This window comes from Sturnus vulgaris, chromosome 7 (genome assembly GCF_052056855.1).
Source record: "Sturnus vulgaris isolate bStuVul1 chromosome 7, bStuVul1.hap1, whole genome shotgun sequence".
Classification (NCBI taxonomy): Eukaryota; Metazoa; Chordata; class Aves; order Passeriformes; family Sturnidae; genus Sturnus; species Sturnus vulgaris.
The window spans coordinates 33,019,440-33,038,624 of record NC_142249.1 but is presented as its reverse complement, the minus strand read 5'-3'; the positions used below and the strand labels follow the sequence as shown (position 1 = coordinate 33,038,624).

The 19,185-nt window shown below is 45.9% G+C and overlaps 2 protein-coding genes across 2 annotated transcripts in view; one reads left to right on the top strand and one right to left on the bottom strand.

Moving 5' to 3' along the window:
* Nucleotides 1–6,876: 6,876 nt before the first annotated feature.
* Nucleotides 6,877–11,061, top strand: TMEM37 (transmembrane protein 37). The gene is made up of 2 exons (XM_014871825.2): nt 6,877–6,945; nt 7,759–11,061. Exons 1-2 carry the CDS (start codon nt 6,925–6,927, stop codon nt 8,329–8,331), a joined length of 594 nt encoding a protein of 197 aa, XP_014727311.1. The 5' UTR covers nt 6,877–6,924; the 3' UTR covers nt 8,332–11,061.
* Nucleotides 7,671–19,185, bottom strand: part of SCTR (secretin receptor) — a 27,779-nt gene continuing 16,264 nt past the window's right edge. Inside the window, exons 10-13 of the mRNA XM_014871822.2 lie at nt 17,084–17,175; nt 16,860–16,998; nt 16,642–16,683; nt 7,671–15,620 (exon numbers count right to left, since the gene is read on the bottom strand). Coding sequence (XP_014727308.2) covers nt 15,444–15,620; nt 16,642–16,683; nt 16,860–16,998; nt 17,084–17,175 — 450 coding nt within the window. The 3' untranslated portion in view covers nt 7,671–15,443. The remainder of the gene's footprint in view (nt 15,621–16,641; nt 16,684–16,859; nt 16,999–17,083; nt 17,176–19,185) is intronic.

Below are 19,185 nucleotides of genomic sequence, written 5' to 3'. Positions count from 1 at the left end.
TCCCATACCTCTAGCATTAGAAAAGCATCACTTTGTACAAAGTGCTTATCCCGGAGAAGGTTTGCTCTTAGCCAGTCTTACAAATAATGCTACTTGCCAGGTAATACAAGTGACTGACAACTCTACCTTGTACGTCTTTATTTGGATACTTAATTTTTTACTGTAGTAACACCTTTCTGCTTGCAGCTTCACCATCCTTGAGAAAGTAACATCAGTGGTCTTACTATTTAGCTTGCTCTTTGACAATTAGCTGTGTCTTTCAGAAGCAAGCTGAAAAATTCAAGATGTGGAAATAGCTCTGCAGTAAGTAGCTACAAAAGGCACAAAGCCAGAAGCAAAGGTGGGCGGTTAGTGACTTCACAAAGTGTTGGTGACAGAAGAAGCAGTAACACAGAATTTGGCTGGAAGGGCAGTAATTGTTGAGTTGAAATAGACTGGGAGTTGAAATAGACTAAGCTCAGGGGCTTGTGGTTGTCTAGCAGCAGGATAAATGTCTGTAAATGTGTAAGGATACTGGGCTGCCTGAAAATATTGCTGACCTGGTGACCTGTGGCCTAGTGCTCACAGGTAAGGTGTGTGAGGCACCTGGACTGCATAAATAACACTTGGGCAGCAGTGACACCGGGGCAATGGTGGTTTAAGGGCATCTACAAACAGATTTGTAGGTAGAGGTAATTGCTTTTATTAAACTAATAAGGTGGTAAGACAACCATTATTGTATAAGCCTTGAGATTAGAAACAGAAGCAGTAAGCCTCAAACCAGAACATAATCCAGAGCCATTGCTCTGCATGCACTAAGGTACTTCTGGTAGAGGATCAGATGCTTTTGATGGCTGGGCAGTGCTGCAAAACAAGGGATTGTTCAGACACCCGCTCAGGGAGTTGCTGCTATTTCCTCTGGTAGATCAAAGAAAGGCCAGCAACATCCTGATCCTCAGAGCTTGGGAAGCAGGAGAGGCAGAGACGTGCGCTGAAGGCAGCCCAGCACACAGGAGGTCAGAGGCCAGCTGGCACACACACGCTCTGCTCTGCTGTGCTGAGTTTGCAGGGTGCAGGACGGAACCTGGACTTTGGATATGGCAATAATAAATGTTAACTCCTGCGTGTGATAAGACAGTGTTCCTTCCATCACGCTTCTATGATTAGCTCCTGCACAGAGCAAAACAGAGCTAATTGGCACCCACCGAGCTAGAGATAAGAAAGGGGATGATGTTTTCCTTGGAAATCTCTTTCTGATGGGTTTTGCTTGCTTTTAACAAATGTGAATGTGCAACACTCCTAGCACAGATTTAACAAATCAGTATTGGTGTGTTGCTTAAGGCTCATAACAGAGTTTTCAACCCTGTGAAGTAAATTTTTCAGTTTGGTTAAAATGCCCTCCAAGGCTGACTGCAGTGTGCAACTGACTCAAAATTCTTCAGTATTCATCTGGTGTGATCCTGTTTTATGTTGGAAGCATTTTAGCCTTTGAACTTACTTGACCTTGATGATACTGCTAAAAATAAATGACAATTGCATTTACTGCTGTTCAAAATATTTGCTCTTCCCCCTGAGTGTTCAGAGCAAACAGTATTTGGCAATGCTACTTGGAGTGACTGCCCATCTAAGCCATCTTGTGAGATTGATTATAAATTGGGGAGACAAAAAAGAAAGTGTGTCTTAGTTGGGGCAGTTTTCTAAATACCACAGCTCTCACCCCAGAAACAGGTTACACAGTCTTCCGAGTTAATAAAGCTGTGTAGAAGTAAGACAAGTTGATACTACATTTAAATAAGTCATTTGAGGGCATTCACAGGAATAAATTCAGAATGGTAAAAGTTAATAGAATGAAAACAGAATCTAATTTTTCTCCTCCCCACAAGTCTATGAAGTACCTTCCAAACTATGAATTAGCCAATCTTCAGCTGCTAACTTAAAGTGCAAATATTATCAATCCATTTTAGATGAGTCTTCATCATTCATAGAACGAGCTTGTATTCCTTCCGGAATCAGAGTATCTGTGAAAGTTACAACTTTTTGAAAGTAAACACAGCTTAGCTGTGTTATCTTTAGAATACAGAATTCACAGGGAGCTTGTCTGCAGTGATCTTTTAACTTTCATTCCCAGTTACTCCCAGTACACGTACATTTATGAGCTGCATCAAAAGAAGCATTACCACACACTTTCTTTCCACACCTTGGAAAGAAAAGCAACTACATTACTTGGTCAACACAGCCAGGCAAATACCTTGTTTGTCCCCACCAAAATGTGCAAGGCACCAACTTGTATTGTGTTCCCCAGAAGGCTGAGGTAATGGTGTCATCTCCTCCTAACAAACGCTGCTCCTTTGAGTAAGTTCTGAATCTGAGAGATGGACTCACCAGTTTAATATACTTGTTATTTTTAAATCCATTGATCCAACTTTTTACTGAGAAAAAAATATGTATGTGACAGCTGACAAACTGAATTATTTCCCCCAACTTATGTAGTATTGAAATAAGGACCCAAATTTTTCTAGTAGTGCTAAAAGACTTAAGGTGTGGTGTTTTTTGGTTGTTTTTTGGGGGCGTCGTTTGTGTGGGTTTTTTATTGAATGTGTATTTCAAAGCAGAATTGTCAGAATGGTCAGATGCAAATATTTTGAGCTATATCCTAAGCCAGTGTAACTATTGCCAGAGGTCCCTGAAAAAGGCTGAATCTGAAGCAGAATGAGTGAGCACCCAGTGTTGGATCTCTGCAATGTGATGCTGAGATAGCTCCAAAAACTGAACAGAAGTAAAAACACAATTCTTTCTGAGGTACAATATCTATTCCTTTAAGCCTGTCCTGCTTAAAATCTCTCTTAGACTTAACTGAGGTGGGGGATAAAATCACTGTAATGGATTCCCATATTATCAGCATATTATCAGTTTCTATCCCAGCTCTGAGTCCCTCAGCAAGTTTTGTTTGATGTGAGTAGGCAATAGGACCTAGACCTTGGTGGTGGGTATTGCTGGATATTATCACCACGTGCAGCAGCCCAGGCCTCTTGTGCATGGCCAGCAGTGAGTGCAGGAGCCTGGGGCTGCAGGGACATGTGGTAGCCCCTGTCTGGTGGCCAGTCTGCCTTCCGGTGGCACAGAAGAGGTGTCCAGGCAGGAGGCAAAGTGAAACCATCTGGCCTAGGAGTTTTCTCTTCTTTATGTCCTTTTACATGCCAGGATGAGTTTGTCCACTTGGCTGCAATAACTTGCAGCAACGGGAGGAAAATCCTGAGGTAAAGTAGTTGTGATAAGGGGCTGGTCTGAGCTGTGTGGGCCTTGGCACAACCCAAAGCCCCTTTTGTTCTATATGCTGCTGCCTGGGGCACAATTCACCTAGGATGACTGCCTGTGTTCCCAGAAGCTGCTGGGCTTGAGCAGCTTGCCAGCAACTTGCTGACTTTTTGCCCCATTCCAGAAGCTCTGTTTTGGCCCAGCTAGGCTGAACCCAGCCTGAGCTGAATGCAGCTTCTTCAACCTGGATTTTCAGTCTACGACCAGGAAAAAGAGAAGGCAGTGACAGGAGACAGCCTCTTCTTTCTTTCTCATAACATTTTCTACATGCTCACTGCTTTGGGAAGATATAAAAAAATAGCAACATTTTTCCCCCCATGCAGACCTTGAACACCTCCCAAAGTCTCAGTCTGCAAGATACTCAAGATACATTTGTCTCAAAGATCAGGTCCACTTCTCTCTGTAGACATATCTGTAACTGTGGATCTGATACAAATGAAGGTTTAAATGCCTCATCAGGTGAGTTGCTATGTCAAGAATTAAAGATGTGATCAGAAAGAATTTTATTAAACAGAAAAATGCATTTACAGAAGTAACTGGCTTCAAGACCAGATGAAGCAGGACTGGTGATGCCTCAGTCATTGTGTTCTGCTTCACCTCTAAGTGATTTCACTCAACTGTTCCCTAAGCCCCTGATGATGCTCAGAACCTTCTCCAAGCTTCTGCAGGAGAAAAACTGAAACTTCAGTGTTAAACTTCCCAGGGTACCAGATGAACCTATTTCTGTTTTGTACAAGAGTCTCTGGTAATTTCCATTATTTATGAACACATTTCCCTGAAAACTTTCTCTCCAGGGATAGGATATGAAATGCCTACTTAAACAATAGAGAAAAGGGACTTTCTAAACAAAATAATGAAACTGGCAATATACCAAGAACTCTGCAGTAACACAACCAAAAATACTTCTAGAGTGCTTTAAAGGTCCTTTACTCTGTTGTTATTACATAGCTAATGTATTTTTCAGACAAAAGATGCTTTTTTCTTTTACGGCACTGAGTTCTTTTATTGTAAAATAAAAAAGAAATATATTCACATACGGTTTTCAAAAATAGTGTAGAGGCATTTTCCCACTTTTTTGTTTTAAAGTCACATAGTATGTTTGGCTTGTTTTGTAATGAGAAATGAAGATAAACTCATTAGGTTTGAAAAAGGTGCAGAGTTCTCACAGGCTTTCTAAACACAGATAGCTTTACCAGAAGGTATCTCCAGCCAGGCAGGCACAGAAATGAAGCACTCACTGTTACAATCGTACTCTCAGGGTGACTTCAGGAAAATGATTCTGAAAGTGCTTATTCAATGCTGATTATAATTCCAGGTCCAGTTTCATTCTCGTCTATATTTGGGGGAACTAAATTAAATACAAAACATTAAAGCGAATTCTCATTTGCAGAAAAAGTACCATCCCCAACCACCCTTTTTCTTCAAAGAACAGGCTTGGCACATAAATATATATTTACTGAAGAATCCGTATGACAGGGGAGCAGTTTTGGTTTCAAAAGTAACCACTTTAATTTCCTCATTCATCAAAGCTTTTTATGCATGTGTTCACGAATATGAGCCTTACCATGGGCTTTTACAGAAAAAAATATTATCTTGCCCAGCAGAATATCCCTCACCATTAAAGTTAAGATTTTTAACTGCTGAAGTCGTTAGGATGACTCAGATGTTTTAAATGCAGATCTATGCTTAATGATTTTGCTAATTGTGGGCCAAATTGCCTAATGCTTTGCAGGATTGAGCCAGATAAGAGCTGCTATATTTTGTCTGGTCCAAGTCTGCATTTGCTCAGCATGGTTACATGCAAGCAGCATTTATTCAGTTCATGCAACAAATAAGACAAGACCTGTTTCTGCTTTTTGAGCCAAAAATGCATATATATAGTTGCACTTGGAACTTTGAAGTGGAACGGTATAAGAGCAAATACATGTCATCAGTCTGCACAATGCAATGCAGAAATGCTGTTTAACCTGTGGAAAAAAGAGTCCAGGATGTTCATAAAGATCTTCTATCAACTTGTAAAGCTAAGATGAAAGGGATGTGAAAAGCATCAAGTTTTCTAGCTTGGATAGCACATTTAGAAAACAAAATATGTTGCTGACCACAAACCCACAAAGTAAGTTTTAACAACAGACCTTGCCAAGATTTCCCTGGGTTGCAAAAGGAGAAAATCTAACATCATATACTCATTTGATATGTACATATAATCTAACATCATATATACTCATATAACATCATTGTAGAGAAACATTTACACAAAAGATTCTGCAGGAGGAGAGATATAAAAAGGTCAGCATTTATCATTAAATTTGAAAGTATGAAAACAAAAGTAAATGTTCAGAACACTCACTCTTGCAAGAAATAGCGCTACGGAAAACACCCTCAGACAGATCACAGCAGACATAAATGGTGTTTTAAAGGAAGTAAACCCTTATGAAATTGCACAGAGATTAAAATAATGAGACAATCTGTGTAGACAGAGGATTAGTTCAGAAGTGGAAGCTTCAAGAAAGGTAAAATAACAATAACTTCTACCACCCCGTATTGGAGAGAGATCCTTCCAACTCCTTTTGGCTAGAAAGGGAATGGTCAAATTCTTACCCCTGTGAATATGAGGGAGGCCCAGAACAATGACCCGTGGGGCTGTTCACTGGACCTCAGACTCTGCTGGAGTCAAAATCAGAATTTGGCAGTAAAACAAGAGTTTCTGATGACACAGCAACACCCAGCTTTCTTAGGCTTTTCAAAAGCTGTTTCAGACAAAAAAAAAAAAAAAAAAAAAAAACTAGAGCAGTCAGTAATTCATTAGAGGATGGCAAAACATGAGTGAGAAAAAGAACCCAGGTGTAAAGCTTTATGAGCAGAGAGGTTTTTGCTGACAGTACAGGTAGAGATAGGTAAGGTAGAGCAGTCTGGTAAGAGATAAGAGCGCGCACACAGCCCAAGGTGCGAGGCCATCGCTGCACGGAGCCGGCGCCGAGCGGCTTCGGGAGCGCAAACACGGGCGCAGACACGGCGGGGACCGGGCGGCACGGCAGGACCGGGTGTTCCTGTACCCACGGGCGTCTCCGGGGCTGCGCGTCACTGCAGCCCATCGCTACAGCCCCAGAGACTCTCCCGGGAGCTCCTGCGGTGTCCCGGGAGAGCGGGCAGGGCTGGGGCAACCTCCCCGTCCACCAGCACTTGGCACCGGCGCTACACCACGAGCTGTTCCTGGCGGCAGGAACACACCTCGAGCCCTCCGGCAGCCGGTGACACACGGGGACACGGAGGGGACAGCGCGGCGAGCGGCATCGCCACCGCCCAGAGCACCTCCTGCCCGGCAGCCGTGCTCTACAGGGGCCTTGGGCGAGTACGTGCCCCGGGACAGAGCAGGGCTGGCCCCGCGCGGTGCCGGGCTCTGGGGGCGCAGCCCCGCTCGGCTCAGCTCGGTTCGGTTCGGTTCGGTTCGGCCCGGCCGGGCCCGGCTCCGCCCGTCGGGGCCGCGCTGCTGACTCAGCCGCGGGGGGGCCCGGAGGGTGCCCCGGCCCCGCGGGCGTGGCGGGCGGGGGGACTGCCCGCTGCCCTCCGCCCTCCGGGGAGATAAAGAGCGGCGGCCGCAGCCCGCCCGCGTCTCTCGGCGCTGCCGGCACCATGACGGCCATCGGGGTGCAGGTACGTCCGCCGCTCCCTCCTTCCCTCCCGCCGCGGGGCTGCAGCCTCAGCCCGTCCCTGCGCGGCCGGGGTCGCTCCCAGCCTTCCCGGAGCAGCGGGGCGCAGCCGGCCGGATTCCCTTTCCCGCCTTCTCCGGCCGGCGGCGGCTCCCCCGGGGCAGCGGCTCCCCCCTCCCCGCCGCACGTGGCTCTCCGCGGGGGCTGGGGGCTCTTGGCCCGACTTTCCATCACATTTCGTGTCACTTGGAGGGTTTCAGTGAGGAAGGGAAGTGTGTTGCCCACGCGGCTCTGCGGGGGCTGCAGCCGAAGATTCCCCTCCTCCCCAAGCCCCGGGGTAGCTGAGCCGTGCGACCCTGGGGTGAGGACCGAGGTCGCTGCTGCTGCCGGCCGGAGGAGGAGAGACCGGCTGGCTGCAGCTTAGGAGGGCAGTGCTGAGAGCTAGGAGTCCCTCCAACCCTCTGCTGCAGCCTCCCCCGTCCCAACTCCATCCTCCCAGGGGCCGGTGGCTTCTTCCAGCCCTGCCACAGCTGGAGGCTCTGCCGCAAGCCCATGGGGCAGGGACCTGGTTCAGCCGAGAGATTTTGTGATCTCGGTTCCAGCCTTGACGTGGAAGCATTGTTTGTGCAGCCAGGGAACTGGGAGAACTTCACCCACCCTTCCTTTCTCCTGTGTACCGCCTTCCTCTGCGAGAAGGGGTTTGATGTGCGCAAGTAAATATTTTCAAATACTGAATCCCACAGCTTTGTCCCTCTGACTTCATTTCACCCTGAAGTAGTGCTGCTAACTCTGTTTTTTCCTCACTCTCTCCTTTCAGACACAGCACCTGCTGGCACACCGGAGACCACAGAAATCCTTCTTTGAGACGCTCATCAGGAGCCTGATCATCCTGTGCGTGGCGATAGCCGTGGTCTTGTCGTCCATCTCCATCTGCGATGGCCGCTGGCTCTTTGCGAGGGGGCAGCTCTTTGGACTGTGGCACTTCTGCACCGTTAGCAATGACAGTGTCCTGAAGTGTGTCACAGACCTCAGCCTGGCCCAGGTGGAGGGGCTGAGCGTGGGGGTGATTCCCATCAGGAGCATGGTGTCCTTTGCTGTTGTGGTTGCCATATTTGGGTTGGAGCTGCTGATGGTGTCCCAAGTCTGCGATGATGCCAATGCCAGGCGGAAATGGGCAATGGGTTCCGTTCTCATCCTCATCTCTTTTTTGCTGTCAGCCACTGGTGTTCTGAGCTTCTCCATCCTGGTGAAGGATCACCTCACCTTCACAGGCTTCACGCTGACATACTGGTGTGAGTTCATTGCTGCCTTTCTCTTCTTCCTCAACGGAATCAGTGGACTTCACATCAACAGCCTCACACACCTCAGGAATGGGGTAGGCAAAATCTAGGCACAAAGGATGTACCTCTGCCTTTGTGTAATCAGCTTTGCCAATTAGACTGGAAAAAAAGAGAGTCTAATGAAGTTTGAAAAGGATGCCCTGTGTTAATTTGTGTGCAAGGAGGAGAAGCATGAGTCAGTCTTGATGCCTTTAGAAGACGTACCCACCCACTGGTCAGCATGGAGGGCTGTGCAACACCAGCCAGGCAGAGACTGGGACTGGCTGCTACTGCAATGTGGTTTTCTGGGGGAGTGGATTAAAGCAGAAGGTGTCCTGTTAAACGTGCAGATTTGGAAGACTGCAATCTATCCCACATGTTCATCTGAGGCTTACACAATACCTGTACTGCTGTGGGTTTGGTGTTGCTGTGTTTTCCCCATGTTCTCAGCCTATGAAGAGTGTGATACAACTTTGGTGTGTCTCATGGGACAGATGATTTCTGCCTGACCATGCTCACTGGTGTGGAGTATTGAAAATCTTCACTGGATCTTACTCCTTCATTTTGCTTTCAAAAGAGAAGGCAAACAGAACTTGATCTGGTCACAGGTTTTGTTTCCTTCTGGCACATTCCCTTTATCTGTTCTTTTCTTGGTCAGTTTTTTGGGGATACTTCAGACAGAGGTGCTGACCTGGGGCCAGGGGTAGGTGTTGAGTGATGCAGATGTACAGGGAAGGGGTGTGATCCTTTCCTCAAGCAGCAGTGCATATCCCTGTGTTTGTGGCCTCTCCCCAGTGCCACCACTCTCCTGCCATCCCTGAAGGACATTTGCCAACTGGTCAACCAAACTGGCTCTCTCATAACCCTTGCAAAGTTTACGGTAATAGGGCATTGTTTTGGGGTTTTTTCCTTTGGGGCAAGAGGGGCAAGCTCTGTGGAGGCTTTATGGGGTGTTGTGGCTGGCCAGACCATGCAGAGACCACCACAGCTTCTGGGATGTGTTTTGGTTATCACAGTTTCCACTGAGGTGGTGGGAAATCTACTTATCCTGTAGCTGAGTCTCCTGTAGAATTTCTTTTGGAGAGGAGAAAGCCCTAGATCCTCCTGATCAGATCAAGTCCTTTTCTTCCTCTGACTAACAGTGAGCCTGGGAGGAGAAGCAGCCCGTGATTGCCTAAGGAGGGGCTGATGGGTGCAGCTCTAATCTGTCACCGCTGGTAGAAGTGTTGAGAGACCTGGCCAAAATTATTATACTAAGGCTGGTCTTCCTTCTGCCAATGTCTGAGTCAAGATCTCTAAAATTGCTACAGCTTTACATGGTGTCTTATGTAAAAGGAGAGAAGACCTCATTTGTAGAGTAGATTGTCCTACATGTGTTCTCCTTGTCCAACATGCAGCACTCGGTGCCTCACAGTTAAAAATGTCTTCAGAGTATTTCGGGTTTTCTGGTTTACTGTTTGCATTGCATCCACCGGTAAAGCTGCTTATATCCTTGTTTTAGAACAAATGTTTCTGTATGTTTCATCCCTATACTTTGTTGAGCAAGGTTCTAGTTTCCTGTGCAACAAGTTTGACATAGTTTTTCACTTGAAACAAATGCATCATAGCACAGAGGGCAAAAAGCTTGTGCAGGTGAGCCATGAGTAAACAGCTTTGTCTTTGAAAGCTAAGAATATTAAGCTGTGCCTGATCTGAATGTGCTACGCTTTGATGAGTGTGCTCCTGTGGACTCACTTGCTTTCAGGAGGACAGTCTCCATTCCTTGTTGGACTTCTGTAACTTAAGACAACACTCCTAAGCCCGTTTGGCAATGCAGGTTCAGACTTGGCTTGTTCTGGACAGTGCCAGTTGTACTTTTGCACATAAATCTGCTCGTCTTTCTGTCAAGATGATGCAGAGCTGTGCTACCCACACAGCTCCTGAAGCTCTTGTGTTGTTTGGGGCTTTCATGGGGTTTCTTGGCCTGTTCTCAAGATCAAGGACTTGTGCCCTTAACTTGTCTCTGGAAAACTGCATTGTGACTGTGTCTGTGAAGGTGCTTTTGATTTGTTGAATGGCACTGTTGAACACATTCTGCTGGGCTGAATTTGCAGATGCTTGTGTGACCTGGTGCTCTTGGCTTTAGCAGAGCCATTTAAGCCAAAGAGACCCTGCAAGGCCTGGTCCCAAACTGCTGCACTTTGGTGTTACCAGGTGTATCTTAACTAACCAATGATAAAGTTGAGGTACCCATGCCATGCAGAACAGTTCCCCTACAAGTAAGGGTATCTGTGTCTTGTCTAGAAACAAGAATGTAACTTCAGAGTGACATTTTGGTGCCATCCAGACTTGGAAATCACTTGTGTGTACATTCCCTCAAGCTGGTGAGAGGCTGTGCTTCCATCCCTTTCCTTGGAAGGCAGCCATGGCCAGACCAGGTTCCAGGCTGGTGCCTCCCACTTGGGTTAGAGGGAGACCGGACAATTGGCCATTGAGTTCACCCTAGACATGGTGCAATTGGTAATGATTTTTAGGATGCCCTCTGCTAGCTGAAGAAAGAAGCCTTTTGTTGGGGGTAGGGAATCCTCTAGGGAAAACAGAGTAACTTTTCTTCCCCAACTGTTTTTATGTGTAGTACTGCTCAATTATGCTGGGAAAATATGCATTTTGACAGCTAAATATTACAAAACAGAGTTGATTGTCTTGGAGACATCCTTATATAGAGCAAGTTGTGCAGCAGTGGGTCACTGTTCATTTTCTGAAGCATGTGGAAGTGTCAAGCAATATTCCTAAAGTTTGTTAAATAAATTGATTTGAAATAAGAACTGTAGTTCACTCTTTTTGTCTTTTTATATTGGGGTGCAGATTTAAGGGGACGTGCAGGTTTTTACATAATCTCCCAGGCACCATTCTGCGTGTTTACCCAGCTAAACTGATGAAGAAATGACTTCTTGGTGTTCTGCCAAGCTCTGGCCAAGGGAACTGAAGCCACCACATGCTCTCCTCTCCTTTTCCCTCCCCTGTGTCTGCACCAGCCCAAGAAGCCAGCACTGCTTTCTTGTCTTGCAAAACAAGAGGGCCAGGGCCAGTCAGCTGTGTTGCTTCGTGGGAATTTGAGATAACCTTGTAGGCGCTTTAATGATTTCCTGCTGTTGCATGTGCTGTGTTTACCAGCTAAAGAGCTCTTTCCTGTGTCCTTCACCTTCCTGTTCCCACACTGCACCCCGTGTCTGAACCATCCTTGCTCTTTTCCTCAGCTCTGATTGCTTAGCCTGCAAGAAATGGTATCTGAGTACAAATGTATTTATGTGTTTTTGTCAGAACTCACTGTATTAGCAGGTTTAGTTAAATGTCAAGAAAATAGCTTCCCTGCTACACTACTGAATTAGTTTATGTAATCTCAAGTTAATTAGCACCTGGTGTTCCCTTTCCAACATGAGAGGTAGTTGGTCTGTCTCAGTTTAACATCTCTTAAAAGCAGGGTAATGAACATTACTTCTTGTTAATGAGCCGTTTAGACTTAGTAACTAACTTTAATTGGACACTTGTACACAAGCCATTGCCTGTGGATAAGAATAAGGAAATGTTGACACAGGGCATGCTAGCTAGGGAAGTATCCTGCCTGGACTGTATTTTTCCAGAATCATTGAATAGTTAAGGTTGGAAGGGTACACTGGAGGTCATCTAGTCCGGCATCCTTGCTCCAGCAGGATCCCCTAGAGCACGTTATTTTGATTTTAAATCTCCAGTATGTTCATATGCTTGTAGGTACACCAGGAATGGGGTTGAGCCTTCCTTGCTTTTGCAAGCCACAGAAAGGTGATTATAAAGATGTATTACATGACTGTCCTCACCTGCTTTCTCTTTGACTCTGCTGAAGCCTATTGTAAGCTGATAATGGCCCTTCTTCTCAACATTTAAGTCAGCTGGCACATGCAAGAAAAGCCTAATTTCTGGATGAAAACAAGGTGTGCCCCAGGCAGTGTCCTGGAAGGGGTGTTGCCTGAATACAGCCCATCCCAGCTCCCCTGCACCCAGACGTTGCACAATGTAATTATTCACGGCACAACTATCGGTTTTTGCTTCTGACAGTTTTGCTAGGAACTTCCTTCTTGCCGTGTTAGAGAGAAAAATCCATTAATGATTTCCTCTTAAATTCATTAGCTGTTAGGCTGCTGCTGCTCAGGGTGCTGGAGCTGCTGCCTGCCGTGCTGGCTCGCAGGACAACTGGCTCCTCAGGGCACCTGGGCCGAATAGCCAGAGGCTGTCACCAGTGTCCCTGAACATCAGTGATAACTACTTGTGTGAAAGGTGGTACTCAGGTCCTATTTACTGGTAAAGCCACCTGCTTTACATTGAATACCCAGGAGCAAGTGCACTGAAAGGGAAGTGGCTGGGCTCTATGAATATGGAGTTTGTCTTCACCCTCTGTGCCTTCATCTCCTGCTTTCGCATTGCTCGCTGACATCTGCTTTCCTGTTCCTCTTCATCTGCTTATAAACATGTCAATGTCCCCATAGCTAAGTAGCTCTTTTCTCTAATATCCTCCAGCACAGCTAAACAGGCAAGATCTCAGTAGTGGAGGGAGCCTTTGCAGTGCCTGCCCGGGAGATGGGAGAGGTAAGAACCCATTCCCCTGTGGTGGTGTTTGGCAGCAGCTTCCTACGCCCAGCAGAAACCAGGGCAAGGTCACAGCATCATAACTCCAGGGGCTGCCTGCTTCTGGTATCTTCCCGAGTGGATGTGCTCTTCCCCAAGAGCTGAGGACTCCAAATGCCAGCTGACATCCAGGAGTTTTTATGGAGCCGCAGCTCTTCATACAAATAAGGCTGTACATGATGCCTGAAGTGAACATATTATACAGAATCTGGGAATAATTCCTTTTTCTTGGTTATTTGAGGCAAGACAAGTAAAACCAAAATGGCCACGTAAAGCAACAATTTATGCTAGAACTGGGGGTTCGAAAATATAAAAACCAGCAGCATTTTGTTCTGAGGCATATGGTATGTCCCTGTACAAATAGGTATCATGCTCAGCCTGGGCTCTTCCTAATTTTGTGCTGATCTGGAGCACTGTGCACTGCAGGGCTGAGCTCTTACACTGGCTTGTGTGAGAGCCAATAATTGCATCAGATCTAATTAATTACATGTTATTATATCTCTGAATCTGTATTTCTTCATTTCTGCTGGAAGGAGGCACTTGCCTTTAAAACAAACAGCTGCTTTGGCTAGAAGGATGAATGTTTAATTCTCAGAGAGGACACGTACAAGTTGTTTCATCCTTCTTGGTCTCATTCGTAGGTCAGAGAGAAAATTAAGGTTCCATTTTTTCGGAAGTATCTGACTTGCTAAATGCACTGGGACAGAGTAAACCCCCGAGAAGTTCAGAGGCTCTGCTTGGCCTGGGTGAGTCAGCAAAAAGTGAGATCTTTCCTTCCAACCTTCATGGAGAGGCTTTCACTTCTCCTTTGGTCATGGGACTGATCCTCCTTCTGTTCTCCCTGCCACTTGTTTTGGCTGATTTTTAAAGGACAAAACAAACTTGAAATCTTGTCATTTCCAAAAATAGAAGTTTCAAGTAATTCCTTGAAACGCTTGCCATTTTACAGCTTTACATCTTGTAAATTTTTTCCTGGTCCTAACGAGGTTCAACTCTCCTACTGCTGGGTGACCTGCATGAGCCAAGAAAGCCAACCAGGCAGGGCAGGCTGGAGCCACCATGGAGCTTTCCCTGCTGCTGAGTGTCCTTCCTCTCCCTGTGCTCCCACCTGCTGCATCAATGAGGGTGAGGGTACTGTCAGCACTGCAAGTGAAAAAAAAGATTTTTTTTTCCTGAATCTCAGAGTTCCAAACAGAACTCAAAAACCTGCTTTGGTACGGGTAATTTAAGCTTGAACGTATCCTTTGAACTTCTCTGCATGTTTGTCTTCTGATAAAATGGCAGAGGCCTACCAAGTAGGAATTTGGTGTGATTAAAAGGTTGTTGGAGCAGTTTTGGCAGAGGGGGTTAGGGAATGCTGCTTAGGCAGTATTTGACATGCCATGCATGTTTTGCCAATGTCTTGTAGGTGATCGGGAGGAGGGAGAAGTAATAAACACCATTTGCTTTTGGTTCAATTATGTTTGCCCTTGAAGAAACCCAGCCAAAAATCACCCCAACTAGGGAAATCTGGATACAAAATCAAGTAGGAGATTTGATTTACTTTGTCAGATGAATTATTTTATCCCTTTCTCATTCCAAACAGGAAAAATTGCTTAATTATATCCTTAAGAGTATAAAGCTGTGATAGCTCAGATACTTTTTGACAGCGTATTACAGTGCACAGCCTTGCAGATTTCAGTACACTGAGGGACTGTGAACTCTAAAGAGATTTTTGGTAGCCACTATGGTATTGCTTTTCACCAGATAGCTTCAACTGAGCTTTAGATGTCTCAAGAGCTTTCATTTCTTCCCTTCAAATACAAGCTGGTCAAGTCTCAGAGGTACAGACACAACAGGGATGAGCTATCTTACTGAAGTTTTTATAGTCACCTTTGGAATATGTTGTTATAGCTTTTTTACCATTTCAAAATTATACAAATATCCAAATTGGACCACTGTTGTTTCCAAGGTCTCCACTGTTAAAAGAGGCAATGGCAAAAACCTGTCTGAACCTGCCACTGTCCCTGGAGCAATAGCTATGCAGTCAGAGAGGAAACTGGAGCTCAGCTGTGCCTTATGTTCTCAGTATCCATCACCACAACAGAAAGGCTTTGAACCTTGATAAAATTTAGGGATTAATTAATTTTGCATTTCAAACCCATGGAGGATGTCATGTAACCTTCATCATACAAAATTTAATGTCCTCCCAGCTTCTGCAGCAGAAGAAATAGAGAACATCAAAAAATCACCAGCCTGATTTAGCCTGGAACGTGTGGGAGAGCAACATGGAAAATGGAAGGTCACATTTAAGGTAGAACTAGCAGCAGGTGTGGAAAGAAAAAACAAATTATTGTTGCCAGAAACTCAAGGAAGAGCATAATATTTTGGCCCATTCTGCTTTGCAAACTAACCATGGTGCTGCACAGGATATACACGAACAGATGTGCTCCAAGAACCGCTGATCTACAGCCGAGTCCCACTTTGGATATGGACACAAGACTCCCAGCTCAGTCTGTGGGACTCAGCCATGTGTATCTGAGGAGGTACCCTCAGGTGCACAGGGTTAAAGCACACTTGACCCTTGGAGGGTTCCTCTCCTGTGCTCCTGTGGGCTGGACCTCACTATCTGCATCTCTTGAGTCAAGCCGCTCCCTCCGTTACTTGCCGAGGTGCTGAGATGCTGACGCCAATGTTTGCTTAAATGCCACTGCCTCCATTTCCTCTGAACTTCCAGCTGAACCTAGGTAGAAAGGTCACAAAATACTTAGTTCAGCTAGTTTATGTTGGAACCCTGCACTGCAGGGAGCAGTGTAACAGGAAAATGAGAGAGGGTTCATTTTGCCAAGGTTTGGGCTTATTTATTTAAATCCTATTTTAAGGGGTTAAGGCAGGACGTGTTTCTTGACACTTCTAGTGATACTGCTGTTGCAGCCACACAACTGTATATGTAATTGCAGGTGAAACTGTTCATTGAATCTAGCTGGCCTTAGGAAGTGTTTGGTTTAGATTTTTCCATAATTTTAATTTTAGATATAAAACCAGGATATTTTTGCACTCTAAGGTTAAAAAAAAAAAAAGGCAGATTTTATTTTCAAAACCCTTTTTTCTGAGCCCCGTTGAAAGATCAGTCAGAGTATTTCAAAACCTTCCTTCATTTCAAAGTGACTTTTTCTTAGGCACTGGTTTGCTTTTTTTTTGTCCTTCCAATTAGCTATTAGCTTTAGATCTTCTAGGTTTGTATGTTCCCCTCCACCTCTAGCAGCAGCAACATTTTAGGGTGCAAATTCTAGCCCAGAAGCCTGGGAGTTGTCATGCAACTACAAAGGAAACAATCCCTCTGCCAAAAGCCTTACTTTATAAGAATCCTAATAAACTTGGACTGGGTATAGCTTTTGATAAATTCCCTCCTAAGGACTGAGTAAATAAAAGAGCCATGGATGGGATGGCAGATAATGGTATCATATGTCAGAACCAGTCGGCTGTCAGTGTGACTGTGTGAAGGATGGTGCTCCCACCCTCAGTTCCCAGGCAGTAATAATGTTATCTGATTTATTAAAGGGTTACAGTAGTTGAGAGGTGAAGTTTGCATCTGGCATACAATTACCTAGGCTTGCCAGGTCTAGGAGGAATTTCATGAGTGATGTTAGGTAGCTGGGAAGAAAGCCCTCAGACAAAAGGTGTAATTCATTGGGGGATGTATCCCACTGATTAATGAGGCATGCTCCAGCAATAAAAAAGAATGTTATACACACAAAACTCACCTCACCGTTAAGAAAACAATAAAGTACAGCCACAACAAAGCCCTAAAAGATAAAAGAACCATGGTCACAGGACTGCAGTTTCAGCTTTTGAATGGGGATGAGGCATCTCAAGGGAAATCAGACAGCTTGGCTTTGCCATTGGAAACTCGAGTCTGTTACAGTTGTATGTTCTACCTCTTTTCCTTATTTTAAAGAAATAATAGCTTGTCAAGTATTACCTGGAATGATCCAAGAGCCAATTCAAAAAACAGCTGAATTTCCATTGTGCCACTGCTTGCATCCTCAGGGAAAAAAGCAAAGATGATATAGTGGACCCCAAAGAGAGGGATGAGGAGGAGTGTTGACTTTGCAAGTCTCCTGAGAACGAAACAGAAGGAAAAGCTGGTGTAGAAGGAGCAAGAAATGCTCAGGTGTCCTTGAATAAGAGATGTAAGGGACATACTTGTATTGGTTGAAATCATTGCTCCGTTTTTCAGGGGAGCTGAGCTTCCGCATCAGGATTCTTAAAATGTTGACAAAGAGAATGAAATTAATCTGAAAAATAAAAGATCAAAGTAAGAATTCAAAAGCAACCCACCAAACAATAAACCCAGTATCCACTTATGTAACTGGCAGGTAGCAGAGCCACTCTGGGGGGTTTGGACCAAGCAGAAAGAATAGAGGGATTGGGGCTGGCCTGCCTGTGTCCATGTTCCCATCCCAGTCTCTGTTCCCGCTTCTCCAGGCTACTTGGCCACCCTGGGCTTGGATGCTGGCTGCTTTCCTTGCTGGTTTGATGCAGCTTTAGTTATAGAGATGGTCAGGTCTTGTTATTCAGGCAAATCACCACAGGGTGAGGAAACCAGGAGCATTATTCTGGTCCCATCTGCCTGTGGGGTTCTGACAGCCTTAGCACAGTCTGGCCCCACTTTGGATGCCAGCAAAGGGGCAGCATTGGAGCTCATCTGGTACTTAGGACTACAAATGCTCTTTGTTCCCTGCCAAAAACACTCCATGTGGTTTGGGATCACGAGGCAAAGTAGTTAAAAGTGGGGAGAGGAGAGAGTCGACACTGGAGTCCTTCCTTTTGCATTTTCCCCCTCTCGAAGGGTGGATATCAGATAAAAATGCTGATCTGCCCAGTTTGGTTGCAGATGAAGCAATAGCTGTTTCTGCTCGTTTGACCCTCAGGCGTAGAGCGAGAGCTGCAGGGGAGGCAGAGCCGCCTGAGCGTGTCTGTCTGTCTGTCTGTCTGTCTGTCCCCTGCCTCGTACCCCGTGGGGAGCGACCCGGGGCTGAGCAGCCCTTGGCTCGCACAGCCTGCAGACCTGTGCCCCTTCTGTAACACCCTGAACCCTTAACCTTTCCCTGAGCCGGGAAACACCACTGCAGAGGTGCATCCTCTGCAATGCCCATGATGGGCATTGGAGCAGCGCTCTGGGGTGGTGGGTCTCCCTAGAAGAACCGGGTCTCCTGGAGATGGGACAGACACAGCAAGACCCTGATCTCTTTAAAGTTACTGGGTGGAAACGGAGCAGCTGTGGCTACTGAGGGAGCCTGGAAGTTTGGGGAAGCTGGGGAGGGAGGAGGAAAGGAGTAGAGCTGGGAAGAGCTAGAGGTGGAGAGCATGAAGAAAAGAAATACTTCAGGGGTGGTGGGGAGCAAAAGAGGTTCAGGTCTGGGTGTTCTGGGATTTTTAACTCATTAGGCCAGGGAAGAGTCGTGTAGGCTGAGCAGGACTTTTACTGATAAGAACCACAAGGGAGGGAGAGCGTCGGGATTTCTGCCTGGAGGAATTGCCGCAGGCAGCGCAGGAATGAGCCTGGGAGCACAAAGGTGTTTATCGGTGCTGATTTTCTGCCCTTTGAACCGCTGAAGGCTGTGAGGAATACAGAGATTAGATCTGAGTTCTTGAGATCTGGCTGTTTGTTTGGTTATGGGCTTGAGTAAAGACTCTTTTGGGGAAAACCTGCAGTCATGCAGGCGGCTTCTGCCTTCAGTAGCTAAAGAAGGAAGGATCAGCATTCTGAGGACACTTGGAAGGCAATAGTGGGTGGGGGCTACAGAAAGATAAATTAAGATTGTGCTTTTTGTCCTGCAGAATGCCTGGGTCTTTTTGTCTTTTATGTATTGCTAAGTGGCTCCTAGCATGAGGGTTGTTTCATACAGAAAAATAAATGCCACGGCCTCATTAAGTTGATCCCAAATTGCTTATGCGGTCTGCTGCTTGTCTTGTGGGGATGCAGGATTGCTCACTGGTCAATAGGAGCAGAACTTTAACCCACCACCTCTGCTGTCTGGGTTTCCAAGAAGTGTGCAAGTGTTGCGGTTTCTGTTTTGCAAACAAAATGGTTCTTACTGGAAACGTGAAAACCTCAACCAGCCCTTGGGGTCTCTACTGGAGTGTCAGCAGGTTACTTAAGAGTAACCAGCAGTTCACATTTCTGGGCTAGGGTTTCTGACATAATTGCAGCATGGTCTGACCCAGAGCATCTTCATCGGGCAGAGCAACTGTGCCAAGCATAGTTCCAAGAAGTTCCAGCCTCATGGTACCTAAGGCTCTGA